This window comes from Durio zibethinus, chromosome 6 (assembly GCF_047325235.1).
Source record: "Durio zibethinus cultivar Kanyao isolate XHJ-2024 chromosome 6, ASM4732523v1, whole genome shotgun sequence".
Classification (NCBI taxonomy): domain Eukaryota; kingdom Viridiplantae; phylum Streptophyta; class Magnoliopsida; order Malvales; family Malvaceae; genus Durio; species Durio zibethinus.
The window spans coordinates 35,241,400-35,254,518 of NC_143167.1; the positions used below are offsets into that span (position 1 = coordinate 35,241,400).

Genomic DNA, 13,119 nt, shown 5'->3' on the forward strand with positions numbered 1-13,119 from the left:
GACTTTCTAGTGAGATTTCTAGTTTTCGGTGAGTTTTTCAGTTTTTGGCATCTATTTTCCAAAATTGGACGAATTTCTGACGACTCAACCCAAATTCTGATGAGATTTTCAGAATCCAATGAAGATTCAACTAGTGTTCTTAGGGTTTTAGAGAGAAGGAAAGAAAAAAGAAAAAGTGAGATAAAGAGAAGAAGAAAAATATGAAGGAAACAAAAAATTTTCACCCTTTTAAACCTTTCTTGAAATGACGTCATTTTTGCATTAAGTAATCCTCAAGATCCGCGTGTTTTCTAACGAGTGATCTGACCCAAGCACTGACCCGCCTTTTTAACCCACGTCCCTATCCTTGGCTCTAGTCGAGCTGAGCCATGAGCCGTGTGTTCCAGCCATTTCCTTTGCCTATAGCTGAGCCATTTCGGCCACCAAGCCAAGTTGATTTTTTGGTATTTTTATTTTATTTATTTATTTAGTTATTAAATTTATTTTATAAGTATTTTTTGCATGATAAAATTTTGTGAAAAACTTAGATAATTTATTTTTGCTAAAAAAATATATAAAATAAATTCTTTGAAAGTAAACACTAATTATCCAATGATAAAATTTTTAAAAATTTCAAATGGTAAATTTCTATAAAATTCCTAGGTGAGAAATTTTTTTTCTAAATTTGTCCCAAATGGTGGAATAATTTAGATAAAGTTTCAGTAATAATAATTAATATTTATTTTTAATTTAAAAAAATTTAAATTTTTGGTTAAAAATATTTGACAATTATCCAAGGATGAGAATCTTGAAAATTTCAAATGGTAAATTTCTTAAGAAATCTCTAGGTGAGAAATTTATTTAAATTTGTCTCAAATGGTGGAAGAAGTTAAATGAAACTTTAAGAAAATAATTGTCATATTATTTTTTTTAAAGATAAAAACAAAAAAAAAATAAAAAAGAATTTACATATAGACCAAAATGGTAAAAAATTTAAAAATCAAAAAGAAAATTCTAAATTAACCCAAACGGTAGAAAATTTAGAAATAAAACTTGTAAAAATAAAAATAAACTCCGATGATGAAATTCGTAGTAATTGTAAATAGATGATTATCTAATAAATTTCTAGATGAGAAGATATTTTTAATTAGGCCCAAATGATAGAATAATTAGATATATTTTCAATACAAATCAAAAATAAAAAAATGATTAAATTTTTTTTCGACGATGGAGCTTTTTCAAGAAAACAAATCAGATTTTTAAATACTCTTAAAGTGAGAAAATATTTGTAAGAATTCTACTAGATTGATAAAGAATCTTAAAAGTTATTTTTGATATTCAATATTAAAATTTAAAACTATTAACATCAAGAACTTAGGAAATTTAAAATAAAATGGTACCATATTTTAGATGGGCATGTAGAGGTGCTATAATCTTCCTCATATGTAACCAAACTCTCGAACTCTATTTTAATTAGTAGATCAGAACCTATTCTTTTAAGGACCCTTAATCAAGCTTAGAAGCTCCTTAAAATGAGAGATTCATAAAGTGACCAATTACACTTAGTTAAAAAAGATTGGTGGCGACTTTTCTTGTTAAGTTTAGCTATAGATTTTTAAATCTATATGTTATGAAAAAATTTTTAAAAAATAGAAGTTGCTTAAAAAAACCATAATAGATGTTAACTTTTTATCATAAAAAATAAGAAATTTCATAAATTCTACATAAAAATAGAGAATTTGAACTATCCAAAATTTCTTTTTCAAATTTCAAGAATTTTGACAATTTTATTTTATTTTTATTTTGCCAAACAAAGTATTTCTATTTTAAAATTTTAAAAGTCTTCCTTAAAATCTCTTATCTAAATGCACTCTAAAACATCTTTTCCAAACCCAAATATTACCTCATGGCTTTGACCAAAATCAATACATTTCTCCAAGATTTATGATAGCATATGCCAAATTGAAGCAAATCGGCATTGCACAGAAAGTATTTGATAAAAATCTTGAACCAAACATAGCTTAAGTGGCTAGCAAGGAAATCAACGCCTAACCCATGTGACCCCATCTTGAGTGACTGCAACCGCTCCAATTTTAGCGAGGATGAGATGTGCCGATGAGAAAGCCAAATTGCCATCTCTAGCTGTTATTTCTCTTTTCTTTTCCTCCTTTCCTCGCCAAGCATCACCTTTCTCTCTTTCTTTCTCCCTCCTCAACAGTCACTATCCCTAAATCCTTTCTTTCTCATCTCATCTCTTTCATTTCTTTTTTTTTGTTTCTTTCTCTTTGTTATGCCTAAATGCCCATTCAATAAAGTCAATGTTCACACTCGCCAAATTAGCACACACTCTATTGTTACATCATTGTTAAGGAGGATCGACGCCCAAGCTTCCTGCAATAATACGGGCTCGCCTCCAACTTACTCGCCTACCAAGTCTTTCTCGCGTAATTATCCCCACTAACATTATATCAGCACGTCACGTTAGAATAGACCACCTTACCTTTAAATTGCTTACAACTTGTTTGAAATCATAAAATTAACCTTCCCTCACCCATGTGAACCGTTCTTGAGCTCCACATAGACTTTCCATCAACTGTCACCAACTCCACTCATGTCATAACTCATTGTCTCTTATATAAGGTAAAAAAAAAGTCCAAAAAGTCCAAGCACATATTTAGAACTCTTCATCCTTATGCTTCTTTCATACTTTCTACAATTTACTTTTTTCCTTCAAAAACCCTAAGGTACTTAACTGACTTGAGTGTAAGAACGTATCTAAAAAACAAACTTTGGCGCCCATTGATCATGATATTTTGCTGGAGGTCCAAGCCAACCCATTTCACCAGCCAACTCATCGTCACTTAAAAATACTATCCACACTTTTTATCTTAGCTCCTGATTCTCCTTATCAATTTTTTTTTTAATGATGCTTTTAATTCGTTAAAAGAAATCCAATGTTATCATAGAGATCAAACAGAGGAAGACAAAATGGAAAAGGGGAGTGGATGGGAGTAAAATACAAAATTAATCTCTAAATATTTTTAATACCAAAACTGATTTGGTTATAAATTGAAAGAATGGATAACTGATTTGGTTATAAATTGAATGAATGGATAACTTTAATTATATGTATAGATAAGTAGCTTTTGCTAGGAATAGGAACCATTGTTTTTGTGATAAATTAATTGAGGTGAGTGTAGAATTATAATTGAATGAAGTACAAGTGATTAAATATGACATAACTATTGCATCTAAGAAAACATTATATCATGAAGACAGGACAATTAACTCATCGGCACCAATACCTACACTTAAAAAAAGAAAATTATAAGGTTTTCAGCTCAAGCAGCAGCAACATGGGCTTTGGACTCTGCTGAGCTATAAAAAGAATAATTATCCACATTGCTTCTCACAGAAGTATAAATTATTGATGCTGCAGAAGACAAAAAATTCTCAATCACTTGTACATATTCAAGCAAATTATAAATCACTCACATAAAAATTAATAATTTAATATAATTTGACACTTAATTTATTTACATCAACGGATGAAAAGAAATTATAAATACATCAAATCAATCAACATTTAAATTTAAATAAATCAATTATAATTCACAACATAATAATGAATATATTCATGAATCATTTCATTCTCTTATATTTTTATAATATATTCACACATCAAACAATCAAACATATATATTTATATAATTTAATCCTATGAAATCATTACCTTGTAAAACCTAACAATTCCGTTTACATCATTCTCTTAAATTCAACTCTATTAACACTTTAACTGTTCAGACTTTTAATTTTTTCATAAAAAAATTATTTTTTTTAATTCTTATTTTTAAAATTTTTTATTCATCAAATAATATTTAATTAATTTCAAAAGAATCTCAAACAAATCTCTCGTCTTCTTTATAAGATTTGATCCAATATACCCAATTGTTTTGAAATATTTACCGGAAAACTCTGGGAACAATCTACGAAACCAGAAAAACCTGTAATGCGAGGATGTATAATGCGTGAGAACGCACTCAAATTACGTCTTCTATTCTTTAATATTTGTTGTTTAATCTTTTTTAATTCTCTCTCTTCCAATTGGGGAGGCAACACCTCAACAGGCAAAGATTGAGGAAGCTGTTGAAATGATGGTTGAAAAGTTGGAGTGTGAGAGTAAAAGAAGCGCACACAAACTCACAAAACTTCACCGTGAAAACAAAAAGATGAGCTTTGTGTTTCAAACTTGATTGTAGGTTTCTGCCTCCAATATCCATTATCCATTGATGTGTTGCACGCTATCACCATTTGAAGCAGGTGAAGCCTTGTGCCTTGGATAACTGAGGGAGGTTTCATATGGAAATTATGTGGAGGCTACGGAATAAGATAGGATCCAATCTAACACAACATTTCCCATCTTTCCTTTTCAATTCATATCAGATTCTAACACTCGTATTTCAATTAAATAATTTAAAGTGGGTTTCTTAATCATAATTCTAAGTACAGTTGAAGAATTAATCAGATTATGTTTTATCGGGTTGGGAGAGTGATCTAGCGTCAAACAGGGGTCGACTGTCTAATCAAAGGGTATCAGATTGATGCCTTTCCAATCGTCATACCTAGGACACACTTAAAACTTAGAAGGAAAACAGGTCAAACTAAATGAAAAATTGATATTATATATAGAAGAAATTAATTATGCATGAAACTAGTGTTTCTTTTCCTCTAAGCCAAAGGAGTTTATTAAGGCCAGGAAGACTGTAGAGTTAGGATTCAGCAAATAGGCTAGTACGTAAAAAAAGAAACAAGTTAAAGCCTCACTGCAATCAAACAAAACATCATCTATTCTATTCACCCCAGTACTTCATTATGTTTGGTTTTGTCTTCAATTATTGCCATATATGTTGTCTGAATTAAATTAAGGAGAACTACTTTTAAATGGTCCTTATGATCATTCCTTGTAAGTTCTTCTTCGAGCTTGAGTGTTTTCTTTCTTTCTTTATTTTTCAAACCTTCCCATAACAAAGAGTAGAAAGTAATTAGAATCAATGAACAGCCGTCCACCCCAAAATCTCTAATACAGTAATTTATGAAACTAATTTTCAAGTTTTATTTCATAATAGTTGCTTTTTTTATTATTATATTAAAAATGGAAAGGTTCAAATCCAACCAACCATTTGAATAAAAAAACACATAATCATTGAATAAAACACTCGTATATTGTAATGAAATTATATAATGATAAATACATATGATTAACTTTAGAAATGAATATTTCAAACAATTACATCAAAAGATCTTTTTTTCTTGAAAAGAATTTTCTATTTCCCTTATTCAACGCAAAAGACATATTTTTAGTTCAATGTGATAAGGAATACTTTTATGCGTTTAAAAAAATAAAATGAAAGAGATCAATGTCTTCACAAAACTAGAGAAAAAGGAAACCATTCTTGGCATATCTCATAAAGACTACTTAACTGAAACAGTATCTCAAATTTTTTAAAATTAAGAAGATATTATCCAGTTACAAAGAAAAGTGTAAGAAAAAAAAAAGCATTAAAACAAACCTCCAAATAACGATGACTAACAAATAAATCCAATCCACTCCCAAGTCCCAATAATAGTGACGTGAAAAATCAACCCACATATATAATATGGGTGAAATGTCTACAAAATTTTAGGAAATTCGAAATCGTTGATAGGAAAACTGATATGAAACCTACTGTCTACATTAGGGAAAGTTTATGAAATACTTGAATTTATAGTGAGTCTTGTAAATCACACAACCACCATCTTCCCTCCCCCTCTCATTGCCTCCCCAAGAAAGCTTCGGGTTTTAACTGTCCTCCCCCTCTCATTGCCTCCCCAAGAAGGCTTCGGGTTTCAACTGTCATAATCTATGTACGCAGACAACTAGCAAAGGCAACTATAAGCAAGTTAAATCATGGAACTAGGAAAGACTTCTCATTAAACAAGCAATTTGATGTTTTGGAAGTTATAGGAAATTATCCGCTTCTTAAATCTTGACTAAACATAGACATGTAAAGAAAGATGAGGTTGGGTTTAAAATATATATATATATATATATATATATATGGAAGAAAGGGATATTCGCCCGGTTCTTTTGAGTATGGAATACATGCAATTATCATTGATTTAAATATTAAGATTTAAAATGTGATTTTTTTCGTTTGACCTGCTCATGCATGAAGGATTTTTTGTGATCTTTCTTTTTCGTTTCAAAACTCTCTTTCTCCCATTTTTTTTAATCGTATTTCAACAAGCTAAATTTTTAATGTCTACAATAGGTTGAGATATGTTATACGTTTAACGGTTTTGAAACGAAAAAGTGGATTATTTTTATAAAATTTGATGTCCCAACGGAACGGATTCCTCATTTACAAAACTAATTCACATCCAAACTAAACCAGTTTATATATTTGAAGATCAAAAATTAACTTATCATATATAGAACCACTTAAAAACAATTACCATCATAGTATATAAGATATTAGATGTAGACCAGAAAACTTTGAGCATTTTCAGTTTAGGATTTAAGACGTAAGATTTAGGAACAATAACTCTGCATTGCCGTTAGTGTTGTTTGATAAATTGAAACATTGAATTTGAATTATAAAAATTGTTTAGAAATGTTATTAAAATTTAAGTACTAAATATAAGTATGATTATTGTTAATTTTCTTTTATTTAGTTTTTAATTTTCATAGTTAACATCTTTCATTGTATCAAAAGAAATATCTCAATTGTTAAAAGAGTTTGTAATTAATGCATTTTTAGTATATAAATGTTATATATTATTAGTGCATCACAAATTGTTACATTGTTAATTCACAAACTTAAAATTTCAGAATCCTTAAAAATAAATATTTTTAAATTTTAAATATTTAATTATCTAAAACAAAATAATAAATAATAACTTGTGATACACTAATGTCGAATAATGTTTACACTCATGATGCATTAAATATAAATTAATATGATATTTCAACTTAGATAAATGCCAATTCCAACAAATAAAGGGTGTGGTTTACAATATTAGAATTAGCTATTACAAACAAAAAAAGAAAAAGAATTGTTTCCTCCAAATCTTATTATCAAAAACAAAATATGTAATGAACCATAACTAACATATTAATATATTTGTTTTTGGTTAAGCGTCAAGATTTCTTGATTTTGTCCGGTATATTCCTTTTAGAATTAATTTAAATAAGTTTATTTATGTTATATTTAATAAATTTATAAAAAAATTACTTTTTCACAATCTCTTAACAGTTTTGAAGAACCCAAACAGAAAAAGAGAACACATTTTTTTTCCACTAAATCAACCACGCTATATCAACCAAACAATTACTTGATATCAATCCTATGGGCACAATTAATAATATTTACGGAATAACTCTTTCCAGTGTCGCATTTTGATTTATTGAGCATTTAATTATAAACACAACAGTAAAGCAAACTATATAACAATTAAGTACGTACTCTATTTATCACTAATGAGTTGTTTACAGCTCTAAATCTTAAATGTAAATTCTATATAATTAGCATATTGGCATTTTGAGAATTAATTGTTTTTTAACAAATTAACTAGATAAGTGGGATACAAGTAAATTAAAGATAAAATTACAATTAGGAAAAGAATTGTTCAAAATTAATGCCACCCAAATTTACAATTTATATAAACCGCCCAGAGAGTCATATCAGTTGTGAAAGTCGGCAAGAGAGAATCGTATCAGTTGTGGAAGTTTAATGCATTTTTTCCTTCAATAGCGTTGTCGGTCAAAAGACTTTATCCAAGCTCTTTTGTCAAATTGCATTGTTCTCAACTATTTTGGCACTATTTCGGTACCAGGTGACTTGTATATAAATGCCACCTACAACTCTTTTTTCCCTAATCCACACTCTCTCCGCTGCTATCTGATTACCGCATCAATTGATCTTTTAATTCTCTCTTTCTGATCTTGCTATAGCATGACGAGTCCTAGCCATACGGTGAATTTCTCAGCACCGAGAGGCTTTATCACTGCCTTCAAATCTGATTGCAAAGAAACTTTCTTCCCAGACGATCCGTTTCATAAGTCCAAAGACAAACCTTTGCTCAAACTCAAGAAAAAAATCCAATACTTTGTCCCATTATTTGAATGGTTACCCAAATACAATCTACATTTGCTTAGATATGATTTGCTTGCTGGTATCACCATTACCAGCCTTGCAATCCCTCAAGGAATTAGCTATGCCAAACTCGGTGATATTCCTCCAATCAACGGCCTCTGTAAGCTATAGCACCTTTTAAAAATGGATTAGTAATATTAATTTTTCAATTTCATTACAAAAAATTTCCTAACTAGGCCGAAAAATCTTTTTGGTTTAATGGGCTTGGTTTCATTTCCTTGAAAAAGTGATGGATCAATATTTATATGGTGCAGATTCAAGCTTTATACCGCCGTTTGTTTATGCCATTTTCGGGAGTTCAAAGCACCTTGCGGTGGGAACAGTGGCAGCATGCTCATTGCTTATATCTGACACGATTGGAGCTAAAGTATCACCGAAAGATGATCCCACATTGTATCTTCACTTAGTTTTCACAGCCACTTTCTTCACCGGAATTTTCCAGACTGCTTTAGGCTTTCTGAGGTCGACTGATAACCATTTATACATTAGCTTTGGTTGTAGTATTTGATTTCATAATTTTAATTTCTTCTTATTCAGTATTTTTGTTCAGGTTGGGAATTTTGGTTGATTTCTTATCACATTCTACGATCACTGGTTTCATGGGAGGGACTGCTATAATAATTTGCCTGCAACAATTGAAAGGCATATTTGGTTTAAAACACTTCACAACTCATACTGATGTGGTTTCGGTTCTACGTGCAGTTTTCAGCCATAGATATGAGGTTAATGATCAGTGAAATCAGTACTATACAAAGTTAACTTTATTGAGTCTTCTATTTATAGCATTATTGCTTAAAATTCTAATGAGCAAACGATCTTGAAATGGCTTTTATAACATGAATGGAATGTGAGCAGAAAATTCTTGTGTGTGCAGTGGAGGTGGCAAAGCGCTGTTGTTGGTGTAGTCTTCCTTGCTTTCCTCCAATTCACTCGATTCCTGGTGAGTTTAATTTTTCTCATCCCCAAGGCCAAGACCTATAAGGAAAAATATGACTCATCATTTAGAATCAGCAGTGATGTCATGCATACTGCATAAATAGAAGATATAGCAACAGCAAAACAAGTTGATAACAAACATTTATCCCATAGTAACTGCCATGCCAACATAGTTCCTAGCAAAAATAATAAATAAAAGTATGATAACACTTTAACAATGATTATATATGAGTTTAGTAAAATAAAAAATATATATTTTATATTTTTATGTTAACATAAATTTTAACATATAATTTTTATATAAAATATAAAAATACGATAATATGATACGAATATGATATAAAAAAATAACATTATTTAAAATTTTAGTAATGATTAAATATAAATTTAATAAAATTAAAAAATTATATTTTATATTTTTGTATTGATACGAATTTTAATATATAATTTTCGTGTAAAATATGATACGAATATTTAAATTTTAATATTTTATATGATTTGAATATATGAATTATCAAATTAAAAAAAGTTGAAAATTTTTACCATTCCGTTGACTACTTCATCGTTATCATCGTCACATATAAGATTAAAATCAAATGGATTTCTTGGGAATTCACAAAGATAATTAAATTAATATAGTCATCTTTAATATAATTCTCCCTTTACCCTTCTGTTCAGCACGCAGTTCAATTAAGCCAACACACAATTATTTACTCTTGAACCCCAAGAACTATTCCATATTAATTGGGAAAGGAATTTTATCTTCTACTATTTTTTTTTTCTATAATTCTCTGCTTACTGTAAACGTAGCCCTGTAGCAGGCTATAGTCCTGCTTTTATTGTATGAACACGAAATTTTTTACTTATCCAAAAAAATATGGAAAATATTTAAAACATGAACCAACGAATATGAAAGCCACAAGAATAAATTTTTTATGCCCTACTGTAATTTTAATGTTATTTATCCTTTTACCATGTATTCAGAGACAAAAAAAACCAAAACTATTTTGGGTATCAGCTATGGCTCCAATGGTCGTTGTCGTGGTTGGTTGTCTTTTTGTATTTTTTGCTCATGCAGACAAATATGGAATCCAAATTGTAAGTTCATTTTTAGTTCGTTCTAGTATTAGATTTTCAAATTTTTTATAATTATTTTCTTTAGTTTCTCTTCTTTGCTAGCAGCAGTTTGATCTTATAGGCAATCTTTTTTTTCTGGGTTTCAGGTTGGTGACTTGAAGAAGGGACTAAATCCTCCCTCAATTCAATATTTGAACTTCGATCGCCGCTATCTTCCAGTAACTGTGCAGGCTGGTCTTGTCACAGGGCTTGTTGCATTGGCTGTAAGAATTCCAACCTTTTTTCTTTTACTATCATTTTTACTCAACTTTTTTTTAGTTAATATATAAAGCTGTGAAAATCCTATAAATGAATCATCTTCAAAATGAAACTTCCAGGAAGGAATAGCGATAGGACGAAGCTTTGCCATCTTGAAAAATGAACAAACTGATGGGAACAAGGAAATGATAGCCTTCGGTTTCATGAACGTTATCGGATCTTTCACTTCCTGCTACTTGACAACAGGTATATAATTCTTCAATATTTCAGGGTTTTTTTAGAACAATTTAAGCAGGAATTATAAGCATATTCTGATGTTTCTTTGATGTTTGATCTGCAGGGCCATTCTCAAAAACGGCTGTGAATTTCAATGCTGGGTGCAGGACAGCAATGTCCAACATCGTAATGGGATTTTGCATGATGTTAACACTCCTGTTCTTGGCTCCTCTCTTCAGTTATACCCCTCTGGTAGCACTATCTTCCATTATCATGTCTGCAATGCTTGGACTAATCAACTATGAGGAGATGCTTCACCTATTTAAAGTCGATAAATTCGACTTTGTCATCTGCATGGCTGCCTTCCTTGGTGTCAGTTTCATAAGCATGGATGTTGGCCTCATACTTTCGGTAAGGAATTCTTCCAGAAAATACTATCAGAATTGGAAGAACTGAAATGGAGTGAAATATATCTGCTGCAGCATTTTTAACTATAATATTATATATTATTTCAGGTGGGACTTGCTTTACTTAGAGCACTTTTGTATGTGGCAAGGCCTGCTGCCTGTAAGCTTGGAAAAATTCCAAACTCAACTTTATATCGTGACACAGAGCAGTACCCTGGCTCAACACCGATCCAGGGAATCCTTGTTCTTCAACTTGGTTCCCCTATTTATTTTGCAAACTCTACCTACATAAGAGAAAGGTATATATATCTTCAGGGCAAAAAAGATACAAGTAATTGGTACCCAGAAAATTATGGTCATTAATCAATGGCAATTTCCAATTTGTTTTGGCTGAATTTTGAGCAGGATTCTGAGGTATATTCAGAAGGAACAAGGTATTTCAGATTCTAAAAGTGACGTTATTGAGCATCTTTTGCTAGATTTGTCAGGTAATTACATATTCCTACAAAATCCACGACCAAATTTGATATAATTAAACAAAATCTAGCCACGAGATTTTGATTTTGATTTTGGTAGAACCTTAACAAAAAAAAGGAATAAAATTCATGTATCAGTAACCATCATATCCATATTTATCAGTACATATAACAGTAACAAATTATTTATCTATTTTGACTGATACATTAGACTATGGTGGTTTGCAGGAGTTTCATCCATTGACATGACAGGCATTGAGACATTCGTTGAACTACGTAGAATTCTGGACGCGAAGGGTATCAAGGTAAACTTAAACATGCATGTTCCTTTTCCATTGAAGCTTGGAGTTTTAAACGTAAGAAAGAAACTAAAAATTTGTGTTTTAACCATCTTTTGCAGTTAGCAATAGTAAACCCGAGGATTGAAGTTCTGGAGAAAATGACGTTAGCGAAATTCACAGACGCCATTGGGAAGAAATCTTTCTACTTGTCTATTGAAGATGCAATCCAAAGTGCTCGATTTTCACTTGATAACAAAGCAACGGAAGAATCCTCAAACGACCAAAATGTTGCTTAAAGGATACTTGCTGTATTATATATGTATGCCTATGAATCATCGGCGTTTATCTCGATTAGTAACATAAATCCAGGCCAGTTTTCCAGGTCCTAATTCGACTATTCCTCTAAATTCAACAAAGGGGTTAGTAATGTGATGTTGCAGTTAAGGTTTTTCTGTTTAGTGGCGGTGAAAACAAAGAAAAAAGGTGCATAGCCGGCGGCTATGTTGCTGGTGATTGAAGGCCAAGCTGTTGTCATGTAAATGATGAGAATCATGAGATAATCCTGATCTGTTGGATAAATATGATAATTTTTGTTTCTTTCTCTGCCTCTTTTTTCTGTTTTCTTGTCCAATCAGCTTGTAATTTGATCATATTTTTGAATTGGAGGATGAAGCTCATGTACTTGCACCATGCCAATAAAGATCAACCAGTTTTTTTTTTTTTTTTTAATAACAGCAGCATTTTTCATTTTTGTCATGGATTTAAGGCATTAAGCCTTCCAAGATAGTCGAATTGTCCAACTACTACAGACTACAGAGGCTTTATCGATTCAAATTATGACGAGTTAATCTTTTTTCCAAAAACAAAGTAAAAGAAAAGAAAAACATGAAACGGTTAAAACTGGAAAATATCATTCTTATTCAAAACTGTCATCCTTCACCTATTGACCCAGTGGCCTATTCCAATGTCCTAACTCCCAATAAGGCATGATATACAACTAAACATACTAAAGTTACTTTGATATAAATTTGGAGTTCAATCTGGTTGATTTATGCCATCTTTTAAATTGGTTTTCAACAAATCAATAACTGAATTTTTTTTTATTCTTAAACTCGAGCCTCTCTTGTACCAAAAACTATTTTGATAAGGTTAAGAATACTATTAAAATCAACCAATTTAATGAATCTTTTATTGTTTAACCTTAAATCCTTAATCACTTAAACAAAAAATACCCACAATCATCATAATTCGGAGCAACCATTTATTCAATGTTCTTCCTTTACACGGTAATTAA

The 13,119-nt window shown here is 30.6% G+C and overlaps 1 protein-coding gene and 1 long non-coding RNA gene across 2 annotated transcripts; one reads left to right on the forward strand and one right to left on the reverse strand.

Moving 5' to 3' along the window:
• Positions 1-3,203: 3,203 nt before the first annotated feature.
• Positions 3,204-5,831, reverse strand: LOC149518624 (uncharacterized). The gene is made up of 2 exons (XR_016343364.1): positions 5,550-5,831; positions 3,204-3,412 (listed from the first exon to the last, which is right to left on the reverse strand). It is a non-coding gene; the product is annotated as an uncharacterized LOC149518624 (long non-coding RNA).
• Positions 5,832-7,891: 2,060 nt separating this feature from the next.
• On the forward strand, positions 7,892-12,426 carry LOC111285782 (putative sulfate transporter 3.5). The gene is made up of 12 exons (XM_022875382.2): positions 7,892-8,274; positions 8,429-8,636; positions 8,725-8,896; positions 9,049-9,114; positions 10,095-10,208; positions 10,334-10,450; positions 10,565-10,691; positions 10,786-11,072; positions 11,177-11,367; positions 11,474-11,556; positions 11,773-11,849; positions 11,945-12,426. The coding sequence occupies exons 1-12, from the start codon at positions 7,974-7,976 to the stop codon at positions 12,119-12,121; spliced, it is 1,920 nt and encodes a 639-aa protein (XP_022731117.2). The 5' UTR covers positions 7,892-7,973; the 3' UTR covers positions 12,122-12,426.
• Positions 12,427-13,119: the final 693 nt, after the last annotated feature.

Excerpts from the sequence above, each read along its gene's own strand:
- LOC111285782 (XM_022875382.2), top strand. The coding sequence starts at position 7,974 with ATGACGAGTCCTAGCCATACGGTGAATTTCTCAGCACCGAGAGGCTTT. Across the intron at positions 10,209-10,333 it reads ACAAATATGGAATCCAAATT|GTTGGTGACTTGAAGAAGGG; the intron begins GTAAGTTCATTT and ends TCTGGGTTTCAG. Across the intron at positions 11,850-11,944 it reads TGGACGCGAAGGGTATCAAG|TTAGCAATAGTAAACCCGAG; the intron begins GTAAACTTAAAC and ends CATCTTTTGCAG.